The 24,884-nt window shown below is 50.4% G+C and overlaps 1 protein-coding gene across 1 annotated transcript; it reads right to left on the reverse strand.

Moving 5' to 3' along the window:
• Positions 1-1,581: 1,581 nt before the first annotated feature.
• On the reverse strand, positions 1,582-24,325 carry SDC4 (syndecan 4). Its single transcript, XM_017541214.2, has 5 exons — positions 24,187-24,325; positions 11,730-11,868; positions 9,592-9,638; positions 6,777-6,975; positions 1,582-3,694 (listed from the first exon to the last, which is right to left on the reverse strand). Exons 1-5 carry the CDS (start codon positions 24,247-24,249, stop codon positions 3,543-3,545), a joined length of 600 nt encoding a protein of 199 aa, XP_017396703.1. The 5' UTR covers positions 24,250-24,325; the 3' UTR covers positions 1,582-3,542.
• Between the last annotated feature and the right edge of the window lie 559 nt (positions 24,326-24,884).

The raw sequence follows: 24,884 nt of genomic DNA on the forward strand, positions 1-24,884 counted from the left end.
GGTGATATAAAATCCTTGATAGGCAATGCGTCTAGAGCCTGACTGCCTGGGTTCAAATCCCACCTCTACAACTGGTAAGCTGTATAGCTTTGAGCAAGGTTTTGTTTTGTTTTGTTTGAGATGGAGTCTCGCTCTGTTGCCCAGGCTGAAGTGCAATGGTATAGTCTCAGCTCACTGCAAACTCCACCTCCTGGGTTCAAGCAATTCTCCTGCCTCAGCCTCCTGAGTTGTTGGGATTACAAGCGCCCACCACCATGCCCAACTAATGTTTGCATTTTTAGTAGAGACGGGATTTCGCCATGTTGGTCAGGCTGGTCTCGAACTCCTGACCTCAAGTGATCTGCCTCCCAAAGTACTAGGATTACAGGCATGAGCCACTGCACCAGGCTGAGCAAGGTATTTAACCTCTTGGATGCAGTTTCCCCATCTGTCAAATGGGGCTACTAATAGCTCCTACTCTGTGGAGCTCAGACAATTAAATGGGCTCAGGTATAAAGCCCCAAGAATGGGTTCCTGGCCACACTGTGTGAATGTGAGGGTTTGCTCCGACTACTACCAATTCCTCTTCGCATCCTTTCCCCAACCCCAGCAAAGTGCTGGGCGACATGGTGCCAAAGGAAGACCGCCATGTCCAAGGACCTGGAATTAAGGTTCGACTCTGCAGACACACTAGGGGCAGGTTGCCCACTTGGTAACAAGGATCTTGCCCACTTCAGAGGGATGTTATGATGGTCAAGAGAGATGGCCAGTGCTATTTCCGGAGGCTGCCAGCCAGTCTGGCTGCAGTGGTACCCTGAGTGAAGCAAACAGAAACTGGTATAGAGAGCCCACCTCTAGATGGGTGCCTGCTGCTCAGCAGCTCTCCCTTGTTGCCAGGTAGGCCGACAGTGGCCAATTTTTTAGGTTATTTTTCCCAAGAAAAGCAAGAAATCTGGATTTTCATGAGAAACCTGATTTCTCTGGTTGGCGACTAAATTCAAAGATTTTTGGGCTGGGCGAGGTGGCTCAGGTCTGTAATCCCAGCACTTTGGGAGGCCCAGGGGGGTGTATCACCTGAGGTCGGGAGTTTGAGACCAGCCTGACCAACATGGAGAAACCCCATCTCTACTAAAAATACAAAAATTAGCTGGGCATGGTGGTGCATGCCTGTAATCCCAGCTACTCAGGAAGCTGAGGCAGGAGAATCCCTTGAACCTGGGAGTCGGAGATTGCAGTGAGCCAAGATCGCACCACTGCACTCCAGCCTGGGCAACAAGAGTGAAACTCCATCTCAAAAAAAAAAAAAAAAAAAAAAAAATTTTTGTGTTTGCTATTTCAGCACAGTGCCACCTAAACAAAACCCTGACATAGGAGTGACACGCTGCGCAAGCCATCAGCGTGCATGTTCTGGTGTCTTCCCCCCTCTCTAGGCCCCTTCCTGCCTTCCTACATCCCTGCTCCCACCCCCTGCCCACCCCCAGCATGTCTGGCACCTGGTAGGGGATTTGGTCCGGGGAGTTTCTTCATGCTCCACTGAGATCAAGGGAGTGCAGAGCCCCAAAAGGATGACTCGTTGTGAACTAAAAGGACAGAGGCAGGCAGTCTAGAAAGTACCAGGTTTTATTATCTTTTTTATCAAAAACAATATCAGTAACAGACAACAGTGTGAGAGGTGCCTACAGAGGAGGTGCTTGCTCCAACTCAGCCCAGGGGGGAAAAGGGCAGTGGGGGACAGAAGAGGATCCAGCCGGCTGGGACCCTCAGTGGGGGTGGTGACAAGAGCTAATGGCCACTGGTGCAGCAAAGAAGGATGATTCCCCTCACCCCGGCCACTGGGGTCAGGAAGAGACACGGCCTGCCCAGGCTAAGCCACCAGGCCTCCCCTTTCAGGAGAGGGAGGGTCCCAGACAACAGGCCCCAACTGGGGCCTCATCGGCCCTCCCCCATTCCCCCTTCCCCTACCTAGGGAGACAAGGGTCGTCCCAGCGCAGCTGAGGCTGTGACTCGTTAAGCCAGTTTAGTTCTCTAGAACAGTGCTGTCCAATAGATGGACATGCTCTCTGCTGTGAATATAGTGGCCATGAGCCACATATAGTGACGGCTCTAGAAACGTGGTTAGTGCAACTGAGGAAGGAATTTTTAATCTTATGTGATTGTAATTGGCTTAACTTTAAACAGCCGCAGGTGGTTACTGTATTGAATAGCACAGGCTAGAGCTTGAAGAAAGCAAACCAAAGCACGCCCGCTGGGTCCCAAACAGAAGGCAGAAAGGACAGAACCATCCACCTCAGCTGTTCAGTCCCATCAGAAGGCACCAGGAACAGGGCAAGAGAAAAAGGCAAAAACCCACCCAGCCACGTGAAAATTCACTCACTCGACCACCCAGCAACATCAAACTGGAAATACCACACTATTTCCTGAAAAAATATATTTATCCATTTTTCTAGGACCAGGGAAGAATAATAATATAAGAACACAGACACAAATACTCCACCAACCCCTTCATTATATTTTGGGATCTGCTAAAAAAAAACTATGCTTCGGCAAAAGCTATTTTATAAGCGGAAGCAGCTTCAGAAAGGGCCAAGATCATCAGGAGGGGGGTTTAAAGTATTTTTAAAAAACTGGGGAAGGGGTTTAATGAAAGAGAACAAAGAGAGGAGAGGGAAGCGGAGGCCCTATCTAAAGCTATAAATAGTAAAAAAAAAAATTAATAAAAATTATCTTTCCGGCTCTTCTCTCATTTTCAAGAAACAAACAAAAACAAAAACAAAAAAAAACGTTAAATACAAATTTAGCAGGTGCTGTGGAAATGTGCAGATTGAAGACACCTCAGCACCTCCACGCTCTTGCCCAGGCAGAGATACACTCTGCACAAAGGAATGAACCATTAGAAAAACAAACAAACACTAAAAATAGATTTACAAATATTCTATAAATCCATTTCGGCATGAACTCTCAGCTCTTCTCCCCATCCTCCCCCCTAAATAAAAAAAGGGGGGTTTCTAAAAGTCACTCAAAAGAGCCTAGAATGGCCCAAGATATATACCACAGAGACTCCCGCAGTGTGATCACAAGTACCCATTTGCGGAGACATCTCAAGATGCAGGCGATTCTAGGTCCTTCCCCCAGTTCCTGGCCGAGAGACAGGCTGTGAAAGGGAGGGAGGAAGGCCACTGGGGGTGGACATCCAGCCGGGACTCACACAACACCCATTAGCCCCCTGGCTTCAGAGGAGCTCTGGATGAAGCATGTTCGGTATGGGCTTGAGGCCAGACCTAGATTCTTAACTGGAAGTTTAAGACATGATCCAATCCCAGGCTTGCCTTCAGAAGGGCCAAGTTGAACCCATTTTTCTGCCAGGGCAACTGAGGCCCAAAGATCAAGAAGAACCTAGCAGAGCAGTAGAAGATGACGTCTCTTCTGAACACTTCAAAGGTAATCAGAGCTGGAGATACTGACAAATCAGTATTAAGTTGACCTCCCCCTACCCTAATGTCCACCCTTCAAAATCCCCTGGCTTCCCTCCCCACAAAGTCCAAGCCAGTGCCCAGGAGCAAGCTTCACGCGTAGAACTCGTTGGTGGGGGCTTTCTTGTAGATGGGTTTCTTGCCCAGGTCATAGCTGCCTTCATCCTTCTTCTTCATGCGGTATACCAGCAGTAGGATCAGGAAGACGGCAAAGAGGATGCCCACGATGCCACCCACAATCAGAGCTGGAGAGGAGAGAGGAGAGGCAGGGGTGAGAGCTCCTCATCAGGACCTAGGGATGAACACCTCTCTTTCCCCCCGTCAGTTCTCTTACAACCAGACATCCTCACCGTCACCACTGCCTGTGCCAGGCAAGTTGATGCCCATTTTTTTTTTAGGTGAAGTCTCGCTCTGTCACCCAGGCTGGAGTACAGTGGCACGATCTCGGCTCACTGCAACCTCCCCATCCTGAGTTCAAGCGATTCTACTGCCTCAGCCTCCCGAGTAGCTGAGACTACAGGTGCATGCCATCATGCCCAACTAATTTTTGCATTTTTAGTAGAGACAGGGTTTCACCATGTTGCCCAGGATGGTCTCGATCTCCTGACTTCCTCATCTGCCTGCCTCAGCTCCCCAAAGTGCTGGGATTACAGGCATAAGCCACTGTGCCCGGCCAATACCTTATTTAAGTTGACCTCATGGCCCCAATTATAAGAAGGGGGTTGTTAGCATTTTAAGTCACTGAAGACCACAGGGCTAGTGACAAGGCCACTATTTACCCACATCTGCCTGTGTCTAAAGCCTGGGCTCTTTCCAAACACCAAGCGGACTTCCCTGCAACAGCCTAGCACTAACTGAGCCAGGAACAGGAGAAAGCAAAGCGGCAGGCTATGGAAATCCCTGTAGACATATTCATCCTGCAGTCCTTAGCACAGCGGCACATTCTAGCTCTCCCTGTGTGCGTATTTACCTAGACAGCCTACACTTCATAGGCAGGTAGGTACATCCAAAGTGCACACATCCAGAACATACTAATTTCCAAGCTCTTAAGCTACAATTACATACACAACTCAGTAGCTAAGGCCTGGTTTCCACTCCTACCTCTCTCACTTCCTGGCTGTGTGATTTGGGACAAGTTTCCTTCATCTCCATCACTGCAAAATGGAAACAGCCATACCTTTCTCATACATTTATCCTAAGGATTAAATAAATTAATCCACTTAAAGTGCTTAGAACAGCTCCTAGTGCATAGCATATTCTCAAGATTCATTCACTGTAAAGGTCTGAGGTTTGTATCTGTGTCCCGAGCCCCCTGAATCAGGTGTACACAACAGGAGGTGCTGAGTAAATGACACATTCAGGCTCCAAGAGGAGAACCAAGCTGGTGTTGGGCAAAGATGGGATCTGAGTGGGTCTGGTGGGTCTGATCTGTCCACTTTGCCAGGTGGCCTGAATGACTCATTCCTGTTTGCTAGGGGCAGGGATGCCTCACAGAATCCCTTCTGTGGCAGATTGAGTCCCCTAATTCGGTCTTAGGCTAAGAAGATTAATTTTCCATCCCTGCACACACTACAAATCTATGTACACAATGGGGACAGAGTGGCACAGAGGACTCAAGCAAGGTTCTTTCTTAGGTATGAGCAAGCATCAAAAAATTCCTATGAAAAAGCAGCAAAAAAGTACCCCCAGGAGGTGCCAAAGAAAGCACATGGAATATGAGGCATCAACCCTATTCTTGTCTCTATCGCCTTTCCCTCTGATGTCCCCAGTTCCTCCATGAGGCCCTGGGTCTGTGCTGGGACACCCCACAGGGTCAAGTTTCAAGCACAGGCTCAGAAGCTGACTGTGGTCCTAGGTCTAAATGCCAGGTCTACCACTTCCTGGCTTTGTGACTTCATATAAGTTCTTTAGACTCAGTTTTGTGTTGTAGGGACTCAGTGAGGGGCACAGGAATCATACAGCATATAACAAGCATTTAATCAAGCTCCTGGGTGCTGAATAAAGCTTCTGGAAGGGGGATTCCACTTCACCAGCTAACAACGTAACTTTTCACATAAGGCTCTTATGCTTGTATAATTCTCAAATGGAAGATTCAACAGATAAACTGGCTTCAGTTCTTTCTTACTATGTGGCCCAAAGCCTGGCCCTCAGTCTCCCCATGTATAAGAAGCAGTTGCTTGGATTAATCAGTGGTTTTCAAATTTTTCTTTGGAAGCCATAGAACTTTTAGTTAATTAAAGCAACACCTAATGCAAATCCAAAACCTTAATCAAATCTTTTTACTTTTGAAAGAAAAGTAAAAAGAATTTTGGCTGAGATGCCAAGAAGCCAGGGTCAGGGCTGAGGTGGGCCCAGTAACCTGGGGTTGTGCCCCCAAGGACCCTCCTTACCAGAGACAGGTGAGACCTTTCATCTGTCCTGGATGAAGCCAGGCCACTGACATTTGGCACAGGGCTCTTTCCCTATAGCTCAAGCCTCCTTGGAGCTGCTGGCCCTGTTGATTCCCAGGAGACAGGAGTTACCAGCATGGGCCCAGGGTGCCCACTTGCCAGGCCGGTTCATCCAGACTGGCCCTCAGCATGACCTTGGGGAGTTCCCTCCATCCAGCTGACAACACTCTGGGACATATCTTTCCTCACAATGCACATTCCAGTAAAGAACTCTCGGTTGAGGCCAAACTTCTGTTTCCTGAGGCTCTCACATGAAGACACCCTGTGCCTCACCTACTGAAGGGGTCAGTGACAATTTAACGACAAACAACATTAACAAATCAGAACAGCTCTTTACAGTGTACAAAGTGATCTCATTTTTTTTTTTTCATGGACTCATTATATCAACCCCAGGAGGTATCACTGTACCCATTTTACAGATAAGAAACTGAGGCTTATCCAGTTCAAAAGCTTCTCGGCCAAAGTCACAAGGCTGCCAAGTGATAGAGTAGGGGAAGGGGAAAATAACCCAATTTGAAGGAGCCTCCAGACTTTCAAGGGAAATTAACTTTTAATGATTAACTCCCTGATGCCAAACCCATACAGTGAAAGTCCTTTGAAAAATAAATGAAAAGAACTTAAGGCAAGGGAACGACTCAATGCCTATTTTCTAGAAGCCTTTGATAGGCACTTCTTCCTCTCCCTCCATCAGGCTGCACAGTCAGAGCCACCCCATAAGGAGGTATAGTCTTTCAATGTTCTAGGGCAACCTAAGTGGGCAAAAGGAAGGGGAATCAAGGAGCCTCATGGGCTGGAGGCATCTCTGCCTGCAGGTGCTCTCCGCCATGGAGCCCCCTTTCCCCCTTCAAGGCATTTTAGAAACAGCATGGGACCTTACCTGCCAGGACCTCTGTTCTCTCAAAGATGCTGCTGCCCTGCACGGTGCTGGACATGGACACCTTGTTGGACACATCCTCACCCTCTTCAAAGGGTGAGATCCTCTTGGGGATAACCTCATTCTCCTCCAGTTTCTCGGGTTCGGCGGGGACCTGGCTCCCAGGCCCTGCCCTCTCAGGGATGTGATTATCTAGAGACACCTGGATGGGTGGAAAGGGGAAGAGACACTCAGCATATTTTAGGAGACACTCAGGGCAGGGGACAGGAACATTCAGCCAGGCAGAGGATCTGGTTCTGCCATATTCAGCTAAACCATGTGGTCCTGGAGCAGGAACTGGCAACAGCCGCTCCACAATTATGCTGCCAAAATCCTTATCCCCAACTTTTCTATATCTGTCCCAAATGAAAAATGAATGCAATCAGCTGGGCACGTTGGCTCACGCCTGTAATCCCAGCACTTTGAGAGGCCGAGGCAGGCAGATCACCTGAGGTCAGGAGTCTGAGACCAGCCTGACCAATACGATGAAACCCCGTCTCTACTAAAAAATAAAAAAATTAGCTGGGCATGGTGGTGGGCGCCTTAAATCCCAGCTACAAGGAGAATCTCTTGAACCCAGGAGTCAGAGGTTGCAGTGAGCCAAGATCGCACCATTGCACTCTAGCCTGGGCAACAGAGCAACTCCATCTCAAAAAAAAAAAAAAGAAAAGAAAAAGAAAGAAAAGAAAAATGAATGCGACCAAGGCAAAAGGGAAGCAGGTGCTCGCATGCACTGCTGGCCAATGGTTATTCTAGAGCAACTGCTCTGGAAGCAATTTGGCAAAACCTGAGACATTGCTTGCCCTTTAAAGGTGGCAATTTTTCCCTGGAAACTCCATCATAAGGAGCTCTTCAGAGACTGTGTACAAGATGCTTGCTGCAGCTACTCTGCCTATGAAGTAACCATTCTTTTATTCCTTTACTTTCTTAATAAACTTGCTTTCACTTTATGGTCTCACCCTGAACTCTACCTTGTGCAAGATCCAAGAACCCTCTCCCTTGGGGTCTGGATCAAGACCGCTTTCTGGTAACATCTTTCTGGCGAACCACAGAAGGGATAAGACAGAGGAGACCCCGACCCAAAGGAAAGAGACTGCAGCGCTGATTGGAGGACTTTGGATATCACCTTTTGTCAGAACTAAGAGTTATGAACGGCCCTCACCATACTGGCACTTTCTGACTGAGCTCCTCTCTATTGTAGATACAAGAGGGAATATCATTACCCTATTCAGCAGGAAGAAGTTACAGAAGATGGATCTTTGTCCCTCTGCAACCCTTAGGATTAAGGGTTCTCTTATAAAAGGGAGCAAGGGAAATGTCAGGTGTTTGAACCAGAGTGCCTACCTCTTGATTAGGGGCCAGGTAAAATAAGACTGAGACCTGCTGGGCTGCATTCCCAGTAAGTTAAGCATTCTAAGTCACAGAATGAGATAGGAGGTCGGTACAAGGTACAGGTCATAAAGACCTTGCTGATAAAACAGGTTGCAATAAAAAGCTGGCCAAAACCCACCAAAACCAGGATGGCAACAAAACTGACCTCTAGTCGGCCTTGCTGTTCATTATTCACTAATTATAATACATTAGCATGCTAAGAGACAGTCCCAATCAGCGCCATGACAATTTACAAACCCCTGGCAAAGTCAGGAAGTTATTCTATGTGGTCTAAAAAGGGGAGGACCCCCAGTTCTGGGAATTGCCCTCCTCTTCCTTTCTTGGAAAACTCACCACTCTGCAAAAATAAAAAAGATGCTTGCTGCAGTGTTTTAATTTTAAAATTTAAGAAATTATAGACCATTTTTTCATCAATAAAGGGAATCGGGTAAACTATTATGCAGCCTATAAAAATGACAAGAACATTTAATTATTCAGGGAAATACTCATGACCACTCTAAGTAAAAAACGCAGTTCATAGAATTATATATATACCTTTTTTTTTTTTTGAGATGGAGTCTCACTCTGTTGCCAAGGCTGGAGTGCAATGTTACAATCTCGGCTCACTGCAAACTCTGCCTCCTGAGTTCAAGCTATCCTTCTGCCTCAGTCTCCCAAGTAGCTGGGACTACAGATGCACACCACCACACCTGGCTAACTTTTTGTATTTTTAGTAGAGACAAGGTTTCACCATGTTGGCCAGGCTGGTCTTGAACTCCTGATCTCAGGTGATCTGCCCACCTCAGCATCCCAAAGTTCTGAGATTACAGGTGTTAGCCACTATACCTGGCCTGTATACATATTTTTATATCAATGCTAGGAAATAGCTATAAATGTACAGAAAAGGAGTTGGTGTTGACGGTGACGACTCCTGCAGGGAGGATGGCCTTCCAGCAACCTACAAAATGAGACTGGGACCAGATTTTTTTTTTTATTTTAAACAGGGTCTGGCTCTGTCACCCAGGCTGGAGTGCGCTGGCACGACCTTGGCTCACTGCAACCTCAGCCTCCTGGACTTAAGCCATTCTCCCACCTCAGCCTCTCAAGTAGCTGGGACTACAGGCGCAGGCCACCGCACCCGGCTAATTTTTGTATTTTTTGTAGAGACCAGGTTTCGTCATGTTGCCCAGGCTGGTCTTGAACTCCTGACCTCAAGCCTTCCAAAGTTGTGGGATTACAGGCCTGAGCCACCATGCTCAGCCCAGGGCCAGATTTTTAAAAAGCCTTCCTGCATAGTGGGGTAAGATCCCTCACTTATTCTGCCTGTGGGGGCTGCATTTTCTGCCTTTTCCAATAAGTTTGCTATAGATAAGCAAAGTGGAAGAGGTGGAAGCATGTAGCTACTTACCAAAGGATGGATCACTTTAGGGCCCATCTTGGAGTCTTCCAAATCATCTGTAAGGTCAGAATAGCTGTGTGAGTGTGAGGTCCATTACCCCAGGAAAACGACCCCTTCAGCCAGGCCTGGTGGGAGTTCCACCTTACAACTAGCTGTCAAATGCTTAGTGTCCACCAAGGGAGCTTCCCTATCCCTACACCTCAGTCATCCATCTGGGGCTCCTAAGGCCCACCCCCTGGCTCTTTCACCGGAACGTGTGAGCTGGCAGCTGGGCAAAGGCTTCGTTAGCTCCAAACCCTTGCTATGCAAAGTGTGGATCCAAAAACCAACAGCAACACCTGAGAGCTGGTTAGAAATGTAGAATTTCAAGGCCAGGCATCGTGGCTCATGCTTGTAATCCCAGCACTTTGGGAGGCCAAGGTGGGTGGATCACTTGAGGTCAGGAGTTCGAGACCAGCCTGGCCAACATAATAAAACATGTCTTTGCTAAAAATACAGAAATTATCCGGGCATGATGGCAGGTGCCTGTAATCCCGGCTACTTTGGAGGCTGAGGCAGAAGAATTGCTTAAACCTAGGAGGCAGAGGTTGCAGTGAGCCAAGATAGTGCCACTGCACTCCAGCCTGGGCGACAGAACAAGACTCCATCTCAAAAAAAAGAAGAAAAATGTAGAATTTCAGGGCTGACTGAATCAAAATCTATATTTTAACAAGATCCTCAGAGAATTAACTTTTGAGAAGGAAAACTCCAATTGCAATATTAAAACATTTACTGGGTGACTATGTGAGATGATGAATGTGTTAATTAGGTATGCTGTAGTAACCTTTTTACTATCTATACGCATCCCATAACATCATGTTGTATGCCTTAAATGCACATAATAAATTTATTTATTTATATGTTTATTCATTTTGCTTGAGATGGAGTCTTACTCTGTCACCCAGGCTGGAGTGCAGTGATGCGATCTCGGCTCACTGCAACCTCCACTTCCCGGGTTCAAGAAATTCTCCTGCCTCAGCCTCCCGAGTAGCTGGGATTACAGGCACCTGCCACCACACCAGGCTAATTTTTGTATTTTTAGTAAAGACGGGGTTTCACCATGTTAGCCAGGCTGGTCTCAAACTCCTGACTTCGTGATATGCCCGCCTCAACCTCCCAAAGTGCTGGGATTACAGGCATGAGCCACCATGCCCAGTCATAAAATTTATTTTTTTCAAAAACTGAACACACACTTACTGAGTGCTTGGTGTGTGCCAAAAGCTTTAAATCAGTTCAGTTCGCATAACACTGATGTACTGTCTTAAGTATTCCCATTATACAGATTAGAAAACTGAGGCTCAGTTCACACAGGGTGGAGACTTGAACTCAGGACTATGTGAGTGACTCCAAAGCTATAACTTGCAATTATTAACACCTCCCTGCACAAAGGAGGGGCAGGTCTCATTAGCTGTCTGGGCCCTTCACCCACCCCCATCCCCTCTGAAGCGGATACTTGTTCTTGGTTTCCCAATCACTTCTCTGCTCACTCGTGCCCCCTCCCACCTCATCCCCACTTCTAAGCTGCTACTTTTCCTTTCTTTGCAGTAACATGATCTCGGTTCACTTCAGCCTCAACCTCCTAGGCTCAAGGGATCCTCCCACCTCAGCCTTCCAATTAGCTGGGACTCCTACAGATGCATGCCACCACGCCTGGCTAATTTTTGTGTTTCTGTAGAGCCAAGCTCCCACCATGTTGCCCATGCTGGAACTTTTCCTTTCAAAGAAAGGAAAACACTCTTTGGGTCCTCCTTCCCCACTCCCACCCTGTCCTGCCACCCATCCTGCCCTCACCCCACCCCCACCATGCTCTGCAGCAAAGAGAAGAACCTATGAGGAGAGGTTCAGGCTGGAGCTCAGAAAACCCAGAGCTACCAGTGACTTCAAAGCAGCACACAACTTGCCCATGAGGGGCTCTCAGGGATGGAAACAGTTAATCCAGTTACTTTTATCTCCCCCCACCCCCCCTTTTTTTTTTTTGAGAAGGAGGAAGGCACTTCAGGAAAAGCCCCACAAAAATCCAAGTCTCAAGGCATGGTCACCCTCCTGGTCGGTGAGGCCACCACTCCCTCCAGGTTTGTGCTCACACCTGCCCACCACACCTTCCGTACCCAGATCTCCAGAGCCAGACAGCTCAAAGTCATCAGGTTCCTGCCCGGGCCCCACTACATCCTCATCATCTGGTAGGGCTCCGGAGAAGTACCGGCCTTCTAGGAGGTCCTGGGGGTCGATGACCTCAGTCTCTCGTATCTAGGATAAAGAAAGGAGACACATCAGCCAACATCCACCATGCTCCATGACAGTCAAACCCCGAAAGCTAGTGAAGTGTGAATTCAGAAACTAGGAAGAGACCAGGCCACGGTCTGACCTGCGTCCTGGATCCCACTCTCCCTTTAACTTGCCATGTGTCCTTAGGCAAGTCTCTTTCCCATTTTGGGCAAATAAAAATAGTAAATGAGGCTGGGGACAGTGGCTCATGCCTGTAATTCCAACACTTTGGGAGGCCAAGGCGGGTGGATCACCTGAGGTCAGGAGTTCAAGATCAGCCTGTCCAACATGGTGAAACCCCATCTCTACTAAAAATGTGAAAATTAGCCGGGCACGGTGGTATGTACCTGTAATCCCACCTACTCAAGAGGCCGAGACAGGAGAATTGCTTGAACCTGGGAGGCAGAGGTTGCAGTGAGCCAAGATCGTGCCACTGCACTCCAGCCGGAGCTACAGAGTGAGACCCCTGTCTCAAAAAATATAAAAATAATAAGTCATCAGTTTCCTGCCCGGGCCCCACTACATCCTATAATATTCAAATTTGAGGTAATAATCAAATTATTAATATGGCTAGGTATCATTTACCAAGGACTTGCTATGTGCCAGTCCCTGTTTTTAGTAACTCTGAAGGCATGTTATTAACTTAGTTTTACAGCCCAGGAAGTCATTTTCTTTTGGTGACATGGCTGGCAGATGGCAGAGTGAGGATTGCACACACAGGCCTGCCTGACTTCAGAGCCGGGAGTCCCATGCACGGGGCCCTGGGATGCTCCACTCCAGGGCTCTGTGATGCAGCAGCCTCTGATTCACACAGGGCAGAGAGTGGGCTGCTGGCTCCGGTCTTACCCAGTCCAGGACACTTTTCCCAGCTGAGTCAGTCTGGGCTGGGACAGACAGGGCTGGCTCACACACACCCTAGGACAGCCTCAGGTCAGGGTGCTGCCCAGACCTGATGACTCAGAAGTGCACTCCTGGATTCAGTCTTGCCTTCCAAACATCTCCCACAGATCTACTCTGCTGCCAGCACAGTGCAGACCCCGAGAGGCGCAATCCCCGCCTTCCCTGACCATCCACTCCAGTACCCATAAGTGTCCTTCAGCTGCTACCCTGTGGAGACACAGCTGATCACGACAGAGTCTCAGGTTCACTCCCACCAAACAGCTTTCAAAAGGAAAGTATCAGAGGTCTAGGGCAGCCCTACAGTATATCAGTCACCCCGCTCCCAGCCTGCAGTTCCACGGAGTGGGAACAAAGATCCCTCAAGGGCACAGAAAACATGTGGATGCCCATCACCCTTCCTCCGGCTTCTGGGCCCAGGCTTCTGTTTGCCCCGATAATAGCAGCTCTGAGCAAAGTTCATTATTCTACTAATTAAAACATGAAAGTGCCTAGTATTTGCCAGGAGAGTTGGGGTTTTTCATCAAGTTCAATACGCCATGCCCCTCCTGCTGCAAAACATCCCATCTCCCCCAGACCCCGTAACTGCAGGAGCCGGGTGTCTGCCTAGAACCACAGAATGCCAGGACCCAGGAAGCTCCTGTCCTCCCGTTTCACACAACTTGGATTTGACCCCAGCACAGGACTTGCCCAAGGTCATACAGAGCATTCGCTACATAACTCAGGATAGAAAGAGGCCAGGTCTCTGTTTCAGACACCCCAGACTGTCCTTCACTCAGCTGAGACTGCCATTGACACAGGAGGGTGTCTGAGAAGGAACATCTTTCCCTTAGATAAGGCTATTGTCATTGCAGGAGAGGCTCAGGAAAGCTGCTTGGGAGGTACTCCTGTGTTCCCGCCACTGGGCTTCCGGGGAGAGGCAGGTGGAACCTGACCTCACGCTCCCTCTTCCGCCCCCACAGGGGGAGGATGCTGGATTCCCGGAAGAGAGCAGGGTCAGGCTGCAGGGAAGGCAGTGGGCAGGAATCACTCTCACCCCAGGGAGTGGGGAGAATCTCTGCTGAATGCTTGGCACCCGTGGGGGTGGGAGGCCAGAGAGGTTAAGCCCTGGTCAGAGATGACTTCATGGCTCGGGAATCAGGAGCTGCTGGGCCGCTGGTGCTGGAATTTAAGCCCCCGCACATAGCCCGTGCCTGTGGCTTTGGTTTGGCAGAGCAGGAGGAAAGCTCCTCGTGGCTACCCAAGTGCCTGTACCTAAGGGCTGGGTCCCTGTGCTCCTACCTCCATCTCCTGCTGCAGATCCCCCAGGAGCCCAAGTGACAGGCCTGAACCAAGCACACAGCCTGTCTAGGTCCTTTTCATAGTCCCTTTTTGGAAAGATGAAAACAAGGGCTCAGAAAGGTAAAGTCACTCTTCCAAGGTCACACAAGCAGGAAGTAGCCACACTAGACCAGAACCCAGGCATCACTCACCTGGGCTTTAACCACAAACACATAAACACATGCAGGAACACATATGTACACTGGGTCATCAGCCTACCCCAGGCTCCAAGGAAGCCCTGTTAAGTGGGGGTCAAATCCAGCCAGGAGAAAGAAAGAAGGTACACTTTGGCAATTTGTTGACAGGGTCACAGTCCCCAGCTGGGGCTGTAGTTCCATTACAAGACTTGTCTTAGGCTGAGAGACCTTTCTCTACCCCTCAGTGCCCCCAGAAGCCAAGGAATGTTGTTTATGCATCAGCCTCTCTTTTAGTACGTCAAAGTGCTAAGGAGTATTTCAAAACAACCCATGGGATTAGCGTGCCCACTGACCGTCAGGAATTACCTCCGTTTTACATTAGAGAAATGAAGGCTATGAGGGCAAGTGGGGTGTGAAGATCTTGCAGCCAAGTCAGCGGCAAAACCAAGGCTGAAACCAAGATCCCCAGCTCAGCCCTCTTCGAGGGCACCGGTTCATCCTTAACCCTTCTTTTCTATACAGGGTTTCCAAAACAGAAACGAATCTAGTCTAAAGTCACCCCGGGGCTCTGTGGCACGGCAGGGATTTAATCCTATTCCAAACTCTGAAAGGATGGAGTCTTCAAAGGCTGCATTTAGATGAGCCCAGGATTTCCCTCCTACAGCCAGTCAAGGGGCTAAGAAGAAACTCCTTCCATCTCCCACTAGTGATGAGATGACACAGGGAATGAAGTCCCTCCTGGAGCTCTGGAAACCCACTCTCTGCCCTGTTTTGGACCTCTCTCCACCATGACCTCTGACAGGAGGGAAGGAAACTCCCCGGTGGGCAAGAGCCATTTAGGACTCAGCCAGCAAGACCAGGCCAAACCCCGCGGGACTGTGGGCGATCGCTCTTTTTTTGTGTAAAGGTTGGGAAGGCACCAACAGCCCCCCTCTCCTCCACCCGCTTTTCAGATAAGGCCCATTCAGTCTGGGGTGGCTTTGAAGAACCAGGCCACCCAGCAGCCGGGCCCAGCCCTGACCAGAAAGGGACTCCACCCTGCTCCTGGCTAAGAATGTGGTCTGTTCTGCTCAGCTCACCCCACCTTTGCCCAGGCACGTGTGTTCATGTGTGTACATGCACAGGCACCCTCCCTGGGCCCTCAAGTCTCCCTGTATCTTTGTCCTTTTCATGAACACGCAACAGAAATTACCAACTAATAAGACAGTGGTGGCCAAGCACAGTGGCTTAATCCCAACATTTTGAGAGGCCAAGGTGGGAGGATGAGCCCAGGAGTTCGAGATCAGCCTGGGCAGCACGGTGAAACCCCATCTCTATAAAAATCAGCCAAATGTGGTTGTGAACACCTGTGGTCCCAGCTACTTGGGAGGCTGAGGTGGGTGGATCACTTGAACCTAGGAGGTCAAGAGGTCAAGGCCGCAGGGAGCTACGGTCGTGCCACTGCACTGCAGCCTGAGTGACAGAGAAAGACCCTGTCTCCAAAAAATAAAAAAATAGGGCTGTGGGCCTGGGTCCCACAGATGCAGCTGGCCCTGTGGCTGGTGGGGATCTGGGATTGGTGCCTGGGGGTTTAGAAATCCTAGATTCTTCCCCAGACTGTTGGGGAGAAAGAAGGGAGGGCAAGTGCTCTTTTGTTCTATAGAAACTAACACCTGCCAACAGACGGCATCTGATTTTACAACCTAGCAAACAGACAAGAAGACAAGGGACTTTGTCAAGGTCATCCAAGCAGCTGGCAGCAGAGAAGGACTTAGAACCTAGGTCTCCTGGCTCTCAGACTGGAATTGTCTCCTCTTCCCTTCAAGGGTCTTGGCTGCCCCTAAGGGTCTCAGCAAATCCACAGGCGGCAGCTGTCACTTCAGTTAGATTTCCCATCTAGTTCTTTGGCTATAGGCATGAACCTACGAAAAGGTCCCATCCCAACCCTATCCCCAAATCCTATGGCTTCTGTCACCCCAGGAAAAGCATGAGCAACTAAAGGAGTATCCACTACCTGCCAAGCACCATGCTGGGTACTTTGTTTATACAAGTTCATTTAATTGGCAAAACAGCCTTGCAAGGTGCTCTACCCATTTTGCAGATGAGAAAATTAAGGTTCAGCTGAGTCATTTAACCAATGTCATGCAACTAGAAAGCAATAGAGCTGGGATTCAAATCCAGCTCTCTCTCAAGACCACATCCTAACCACAACTAGGCTTCTAACTGCCACCCACTCATCACATCTCTCCAGCCTAACCCACCAGCCAGTCTGCAACACGCCACCTGGGCCAGGGCTCCAGGGCATCCCTGCTCCTGCCCCGGAGTAAACAGAGGTGAAAATGATATTGCTTAAACAAAGGAACAGAAACTTGGCTGGGGCGCCAGGGAGGAGTTCAGGGTCAGGGCTTGGATAACTGTGAACTAATGAGAGCCTCCCCCCATCTGGCTCCTCCCCAGGGGAGGTAGGGGCAGGGACACACTTTACCCTTCTTTCAGGAGACAAGACCAGAAGGGTAATAACTGGGCAAGCCAAATTTAGTAGGGAAAGGGGATGGTGAGTACCCGAGGCTCCAACTCCTAGACCCACCAGAGTGATTTCTGGCAGGAGACCCCCAGCAGCGTGCGCTAGTAGTCACTGTTCTCCCCTATCCCACCCACTTCTTAAGGGCCACACATTCCCCAGAATGGCTAAAACCTGGGGCCCACATTGTGATTCTACCACCCAGAGTGGTTGTGCATAAAGGCAAACTCACAAGTGTGAGTCCTGCCACTTCCTAACTATATGAGCTTGGGAGTTTATTTCATCTCTGAAATCCTGTTTCTTCTTTTGTAACTGGGGATGGTAGCACCTTGCAGGGTGATGGGGATTAAGTGAAATGCATTCGTGTGTGCAAGGGATCCAGCACGTGGCCTGGGACACAGCAGGTGATCAATGAACAGTGGCTGTGATTAACCCCCACCTGCCTTCCTCCTGGCCAGTGGGATTAGTGCTCAGAGGATCAGAGACCTGGGAAAACGTGCAGAGGCAGTTCCATTGCTGGAAGGAAGCTAGTCTGTGGACAGAGAGATGGTGATTTGCAAACTGTAAAGGAATGTAACCTCTAATGGGTTATCATTTTGCTTCTGAGCCCAGAGACTTTTCAATAGCGAATCAGGTCCCTTCAGACTGTGCACACACAAAAAAGACACAGAGATGGCCAGAGACCTGCCTGAGGTGACACAGTTTTGACCACCTGTCCTAAGCAGATAGAGGTAAAGATGATTTTTATCTTTCCCGAAGGAGCAAATGGCAGTAACCAGAAACACCTGAAATTCTACTTAGGAGCAAAAAAAAAAACTAGAAGGTTAAAAAAAACCCTACACACCAATTCTTGGTCTGGTGCTCTGATACCTGAATAGTTAAACCAGGTCTGGGAGTGGGGGTGGAGTGAGGGTTCAAATGTCCCCTTCAAGGTCGGGTTACTCTGAACACAATCACTCAGGAGACAACCAGCCCTGGCACGGCCAGCAACCAGCTTTTCACCAAGCCTCCGGGCAGCCCATTCCCTAGCAAGAACTGCAGGATCCTAGGGTGCCAGCTAGAAATGGGGGAAGGGTTCGGGAGTCTCTGGACATCTCCCTGCCAGGAGCTAATCCAGTACCCTTTTCCCTAACTCCCTGGATGATCGTGGACAATTCTCTTCTCTGAGCCTCAGTTTCCCCATCTATAAAAGACCGGTCTCAAAGAGACAAGCCTCTCCTCTGTCCCAGCCCAGTAACCAAGCTGGGCATTGCTCCGATTACCAGTGGAGACAGCCAGGAGGGGGCTGCCTCCCTCAGGGCCTCAGAGACAGAGGTGCATTGAAGCTGGAGCTTGTAATCTAGGCAGCAGATCCGAAATCCCTGCTGGATCCGAGGGACAGGGAGGCCCTCGGGATGTAAACAAACCTTCTGTGTTCTCAGAGCAGAGTAGAGAGCCCACGCTGAAGCCTTGTCTTGACTGATTAGATCAGCCCTGGGTGCTGGCTTCCTGCCCCTTCCCAGCCTCCCCTACCGCCCCCTGGGGAAGCCATGCTCCAGACCTGGGCAGTCTGTCTCACAGATGGCTCCAGCAGGGCTTCCCCAAAGCAAGGAGTATCCCCACTCTGGGTAACCGGGCTGCCATGTGCCACACCTACCCCCATGCCCAGAGGTTAGAGTGGTACCGCCAGTCCCCGCAGGCCTGGCCGCTGACTGCTGGGCTTCACCAAGTCACTGTTTCCACACATACCAGCCTCTCCCTGCCTCCCCTTTCCATTACCCCAGGTGTCACCTGACCAGCAGCCTCTTCTACTGTGCCAGAGAAAACTGGAGCAGCAGAGCTCCGGGGCCTGGAGGATGGGGGAGGGGCGAGATGCAGCCCGAAGGGGTGGCAGCCACTAAGTAGGAAGGTCTGGGCTGAGGGTGGGGGTTGGGGGAAACAGGAGGCTTGAACCAGTCTGGGAAGTGGGGGAGGGAGGAAGGATGACTGTAGAAGGTCAAAGCCAGAAAGACCTGCTGAGATCAGAGTGACCTTTTAGGGAGTACTGGAGCCTCCTGAAAAGGATAAAAAGGTCTGAACCCCAATAACTGTAACTGTCAGTTTACATTTTCAACATGTGCACAGACACCACCTCCCCAGAGCCAAAGTCTGGCCAGGTTAAGAACCCTTGTCTAGGTGCTAACAAAGCCAGCCCTTTACAAGTTTGCCAAACACCGATTATGACCCTTGAGTGTCACAGGTGTTTTATAGAGGACACTGGGGTTCACATCAACGAAGTGACTTATTAACTGTGTATGTCCCTGGGTGAGCAGCAGAGCTAGGATGGGGGCTCGAGTTTTCTGTACCCTCTTTCCAGTCACCCAGCCTTCAGCAGATAGGGCCAGAGAGGCCCCAGTGAGGTACAAGAATGCGCCCAAAGGTCACCCCTGGGTTAGTTAATGACAAACCAGCCCACGAAGTCAGGCTTGTTCTTCCAAGGTTAAATGAGACCCTAACTGTTGACATATGTGTTCTCTCTCCTCCCTCTCTAGGGCACCATGCAGTGAAAACACACAAGAAACTGGCTTTTGAGAACACTGTACCTTTTCAGTCCACCAACAAACACCCCACCCTTCAAAGTGCTATTTGAAGTCACTCAGCCTCCTTAGGACTAGAAACTGCCCCTCCAACACAGGAGGTTGACCCTGAGTCCTGGCAGTGTCCAGAGTGGTCCAGTAGCCTTGGCAACCCCCCTGCCCCCTCTCCCTCCAGGCTGCAAACGGTTCCGCACAGGGCTGAGCAGATCCCAGCAGGAGAGGTGGGGCTGCCCAGAGCTAGTTCTTGTTTAAACATCAACTCATTCCATAATTAGCAAACAGCCCACTTCTAAGATAAACAAATAGGAGATTTGGACTCCAACGGCCCCACCCTAGACTTCTACCTTCCCACCTCCCAGCTGTGGGGGTAAATAAAGGGGATGGGAGAAAGCTTTCCAGGAGACCTGGGCTCAGAATCTTCAGACATAGGACCCCCTGGCATGAAGGTGGCCTGGGCACGGAAGGCAACTGTCACTAAGTAACACCTCCTCCCTACCAGGCATGGCACTAGGTGCCTTTATTTACAGTCTGCCGTCTCCTTTAAGTTTCGCCATCCCGATATCATGATCTTCTTAACAGACCAGGAGGCTGGGCTCAGAGGTTGAGCAGCATGACCGAATTCATGTAGCTAGTAAGACGTGGATTTAGCACGTCTGGAGTTAGGTCTGCCTAACACCAAACCGAAGTTTCAATGCCCTCTGGCCAGCCCCAGGAAGCAAAGAGGAGGCATCACAAACATCAGAGAATCCTGGGGGCAAACCGCACCTGAATGGCACCAGCTTTGCTCCATGAAATAACGCAGGCCAGTTGCAGCCTTGGTTTGCCTTAAGGGGGAAAAAAGTACTACCTGCTCTGCAGAGGTCTAAAGCCCAATTTTGAGGACTGGCTGCACACCGTACAAGGTCAAGGTCCGCACGCAGGCACCGGGCTGTGAAGGTACAGGACTCAGCTTCCTGCATGTCCCTTCAAGGCCCTGGACACTGAAACAGTGACTCCCAAAGGACGAGGTAAAACTCTGAGCCCATTCCAACACCCCCACCACAGAGCTGTCCTATTAGCCATGAGGTTGAAAGGAAATGGGTGACTCAGGCAGGCTACACTAGCAGGCAGTGACTCATGGCGCATGGTCCGGCCCCTAATCCCAATGTTAAGCGTTTATTTGGAACTCACACCTGCCTGCCTAGACCAGGAGGTTGAAGGACAGCTTCAACCTCTTCTCCCAACAGGGAGCTGGGGCTGGGAGCCCAGCCTGGCTTTCCCAGCTCCTCATTCAGGCCGGCTCAGCACTCCAAGTCCTTGGAAAAGTCCTCTGTTTCTAGGAGCTGGGGATGGCAGGAGCTGAATGTTCCCCCACCCCCACTTCTCTTCTGAGACTGGGATTTGTTTAGACTCTTTATCAAGGAGGCCAGGAAAGGGCCCCTCCCCTCATCAATGGGCTCTAGAGGGCAGGAAGGACCCTTACAAGGCAATGGTCCAGCCTCCTTATTTTAGAGTTGAGGACACTGAGACCCAGAGACAGGGCATGTTTGCTCAAGGTCACCCAGCAAGGCCGAAGTACGACCTAAGGGCATCTACCTTCAAACCCAGCAAATTTCCTCATCTGGAATATTCTGAGGACACTCAAACCAGCCACCTTGCCCTATCAGTCAGACCTGGTTCTGACCTTAGCAAGCCACTGCATTCCTCTGAGCATCCATTTCCTGTAAAAATAGAGAAAATAGTACCTCACAGTACTGGGAGATACGCATACTAGCAATAAATAACATTAATGAACCTTTCAGAATAAAATAACATACATGAATTTATTCATTCATGCAAGCATTTCCTGAGAACTAACTAGGGGACAGGTATTTCACAGAAACAACTAGAGCAGAGTTCCTGCCCTGGGTGTGTGGGGGTGGAGGGGGAGGCGATTGAGAATTTGGTGGAGTATGTTAATTCCCTCAAGTTAATTCCTTCAAGAGAGAGACCCCTTTTGAATAGCAGGTATTTCAGTTATTAATCAAATTCAAAGCTGGAAAGGACTCTGGAGGCAAATCTTTCATTTTAAGGTGGGGGATGTCACCCCAGGGAGAAAGAGGCCTCCCCTGCGACTTATGGAACTCTCCAAATCATGGCCCACATATTTTCCTGGGTGTTTACTAACTCCCTGGGCTCAACAAGTCCCAAGAGCTCTCACTTTTCACTCAAGGGTCCTAGAAGCCCCTAGGCTTCCGCTGCCAGGCCCACTCCTATGTAATCCAGAAGAGGACGCAGTAGACCAGAAATGTCCTTAAGCTGAAGTACACTTGATGGGTGGGAGACACTTCCCCAGAACTGCCTGGGCTTGGGGCCAAGTCAGTAAGTAGGCTGTGGCCCTGGGCAGCAGCACCTTTGGGTGGAGGGGGCTCCCAAAACAAGGCTGCCTTTAATTGGTCAGAGAGGGAGTGGCAGGAAGGCAGATCAGGGAATGCTCCCAGCTGGACAGGAAGAACTGGTTTAGTATAGCAAGCCCCGCCAAACAGAGGAGAGGGCAGCTGGGTACTGAGCCTGGGTTCCCTTCCAGAACATGGGGGTGGTAAGGGGGATGGTGGAACAGTGAGGGGAACACCACCCACAATGGGAGGACTCCTAGTCAGAGATCCTGGTGTCCTGGATGCTCTCTGCTAACCCAAAGTAGTACCATTTTACCTCTCACATTTGGAAAGCAGGCATAATAGAATCCCCCTGTGATAGGTTTTCGGTGAGGATAAAATGCAGCATATCTGTCATATAAAAAGTACTCTACAAATCCTAACTGCTATTAGCAAAGTGCTTCTCCCTGGGCCTCACTTTTCTCCACCTGCAAAAAGAAAAGGCCATACTGGATCATCTATCTTGTCAGTCCAAGCCAACTGTGACTAGGTCTGATTTTTCCAACCACAACCCAGAAAAGAGGGAGGAGATAGGCCAAAGGGGAGGCCCTGTGCCCCAGTTACAACCAGGTCTGTGACATTAGCCAGGAAGGGGAGAGCTGAGGTCAGGATGAGACTTGACACCTTTCTCAGGAAGCAGCTGTGCAGGGCTGACGTCTCCCTGACGGGCCACCCAGGCAGGTCCACTTCCCCCAAACCACATCCTTCAGAATGCCCCCAGGACACAGCTGTCTGCTCCTCGCCCTGAAGTACCTGCAGGCTCAGCAGCCCCTGGGAGGAAACTGGCATGTGACTGGGTAAATGGTGACCTCAGCAACTCCTGGGTCCTTTCCTCTTTTTCCCTGTACTGCCCTTCAGATGCTTCCCCAGTTGCTAGACCCCAACATATCCTTCAGGGCCTAGTTTAGAGCACTGTGCTTTGGTTAGGCTCGTTCCCCGTTGGATTAGGTTAAGTCACCACCTTCACTCTGGCCTTGTTTTCTTTTACCTCAGAATTCCTTTGCCTTCCGGGCCTAAAATCTCAACAGATTCTAAATCTGTCTTGAGTTACCAAGGATGGGACACTGGAGTAGCACAAAGAGTAAAAATTAAGATAAAGCCACAACTTGGAAGCCTGGTTGCCTAAATTTGAATCTGACTTATGCTTTTATTAACTGTGTGACCCTAGGCAAGTTACCTAACCTCTCTAGCCACAGGACCAGTTTAAGAACAGTACACAGTAGGATTGTTGTTGGAATTAAGCTCCTTGATAATACCCATTAGAAAGTTACTAGAACAATGTCTGCTAATGTTTGCAATCATCATGGCCTGTCTGGACTTGTGCCAGTAGTATTGCCTAGGGGTCTCATTCATTCCTCATCAAGAGCCTGCAGGCAGAATCAACCTCCCCCTAAGTAAACTCAGAGGAATAGGAGCCTCAAGGCTTTCAAAGAAATTAACATTAATGGTTAAACTCCAAGGACTCACTCGCTCTGAAAACTGGGGCTAAAGGGCACAAAGGGGACACAAAGCTCAGGCTCTAGGGGACAAGTTTGCCTTCACCAGCAATTCCCATGCCCCCAACTTCCCAGATGAGATTGCCTCCCTTCTCCTCAACTGGCTGCGGGGATGGATAGAGCTTCTGCTGGCCCAGGGACGGCTACGACCGAGACCAGTGGACAGTGAGAAGGAAAGGTTTCTCTGGGCTCATTGAGGTCTTCTCTCCCCCTGTCCCCTTCACCCCACTCAAGGTGGATGCTTCAATTTCTCATCTGCAATTTGAGGAAAAATGAACATACTTCTTGCAGAAAGCAGAGGCTCAGCTCCTGGCTAAGTGTTGAGTCTAAGCCATTCCTCTCCTCTGTCCTTGAAAAAGCAGGGTCCCCAACTTTCTAGAAACCCTAAAGCAGTAGCAGTCCCCTCTTGCCCCATTCCCTCAGACCCTTGGTGCAGTATTGGGAAGAGATTCAGGACAGGACTTTGCCCTAAGTCACAAGTCAATGACAGAGCCGGGGCCAGAACTGAGGTCAGGGCTCAGTTCTCCCTGGTGTGTGAAAGAGGGCCTCGCACAGCCCTAAACCCCTCCCCCTTCCGAGTACACGCAGCCCCCCACCCCCACATCCCCAGGCCATCTCGGATCCTAAAACCGTCCGCTCTGGGCGCCCAGAGAGCGAGGAGAGGGATACAGCGCTCCAAGCCTGCCCCAGGGTCACCAGGGAAGGGACGAGAGTGTAGGAGTTGAAGAGTTGACACCGGCTTAGTCACTAACGAGCCCGCAACCTGGGGCTGAAGCCAGGGGAGGCGGCAAGAGCAACAGGCGAGGGGCGCACGGCGCGTGGAGAAACCGGCCCGTGACCCCGGAACAAAGTTTCCAACAAAGTTTCCCGGGCCTCGGTGTTCAGTTGGGGGCGGCGTACCCCCTGATCTGCCCCCCGCCGTATCCCAGGCTCCCGGGAACAAAGGGGACACCGACCTGCCCCGCCCCCTGTCCCCCCTCCCGGGGACCTCCAAGCACCCACCGACTCGGCAGCGGCGGCGCCTACGAAGAGCAGCAGCAGCGCGAACAGACGGGCGGAGGCCATGGCACCGCGAACGGGAGAGGACGCGCAGGCAGCAGCTAGTGGCCCCGGGCGGGCGCGCGACCCATCTTATAGACAGCGGTGCCGGGGCCCCGCCCCGCCCCGGCCCGCCCCCGGCCCGCCGCCCGCACCCCGCCCGGAATTCCCCAGGAGAAGTGAGGCCTGCGGGGCGCTGCGCCCGCCCGCGGAGCTGGAAACCCCAAGGGACCCGCCCCCCGCGCGCCCGCTGGCTCCCAGTCAACCCCTACTCCTACCCTCCAGGAGCTCCCACCCCGCTGATTTATTTGACCCACTGCTAGGCAGGTCCCCAGAGATCGCTGCGTCTAACCCCATTTTATAGTTGGGGAAACTAAGGCCCGGGGACGGGAAGGACTTGCTAGGATCTTGAATGTAGACCAGCCTTCAAACCGGGGTGCTGCCTCTGAAGGTACAGAACTTCCCAAATAGGACGTCAGCAGTGTTAAGACAGGGGTCAGCAAACTATTCCGTAAAGGGTTAAATATTTTAGGTTTTGAGGGCCTTACCATTCCTGTCAAACTCGAACGTCGTAGCCCAAAAGCAGTCATAAATACTAATGGAATGAGTGTGGCTAGGTCCTAATAAAACGTTATTTATGGACACTGACATTTGAATTTCAT

This window comes from Cebus imitator, unplaced genomic scaffold, assembly GCF_001604975.1.
Source record: "Cebus imitator isolate Cc_AM_T3 unplaced genomic scaffold, Cebus_imitator-1.0 Scaffold132, whole genome shotgun sequence".
Taxonomy (NCBI): domain Eukaryota; kingdom Metazoa; phylum Chordata; class Mammalia; order Primates; family Cebidae; genus Cebus; species Cebus imitator.

Excerpts from the sequence above, each read along its gene's own strand:
- SDC4 (XM_017541214.2), bottom strand. The coding sequence starts at position 24,249 with ATGGCCTCCGCCCGTCTGTTCGCGCTGCTGCTGCTCTTCGTAGGCGCC. Across the intron at positions 11,869-24,186 it reads GCGCCGCCGCTGCCGAGTCG|ATACGAGAGACTGAGGTCAT; the intron begins GTGGGTGCTTGG and ends TCTTTATCCTAG. Across the intron at positions 9,639-11,729 it reads GTCTGGCTCTGGAGATCTGG|ATGATTTGGAAGACTCCAAG; the intron begins GTACGGAAGGTG and ends CTGACCTTACAG.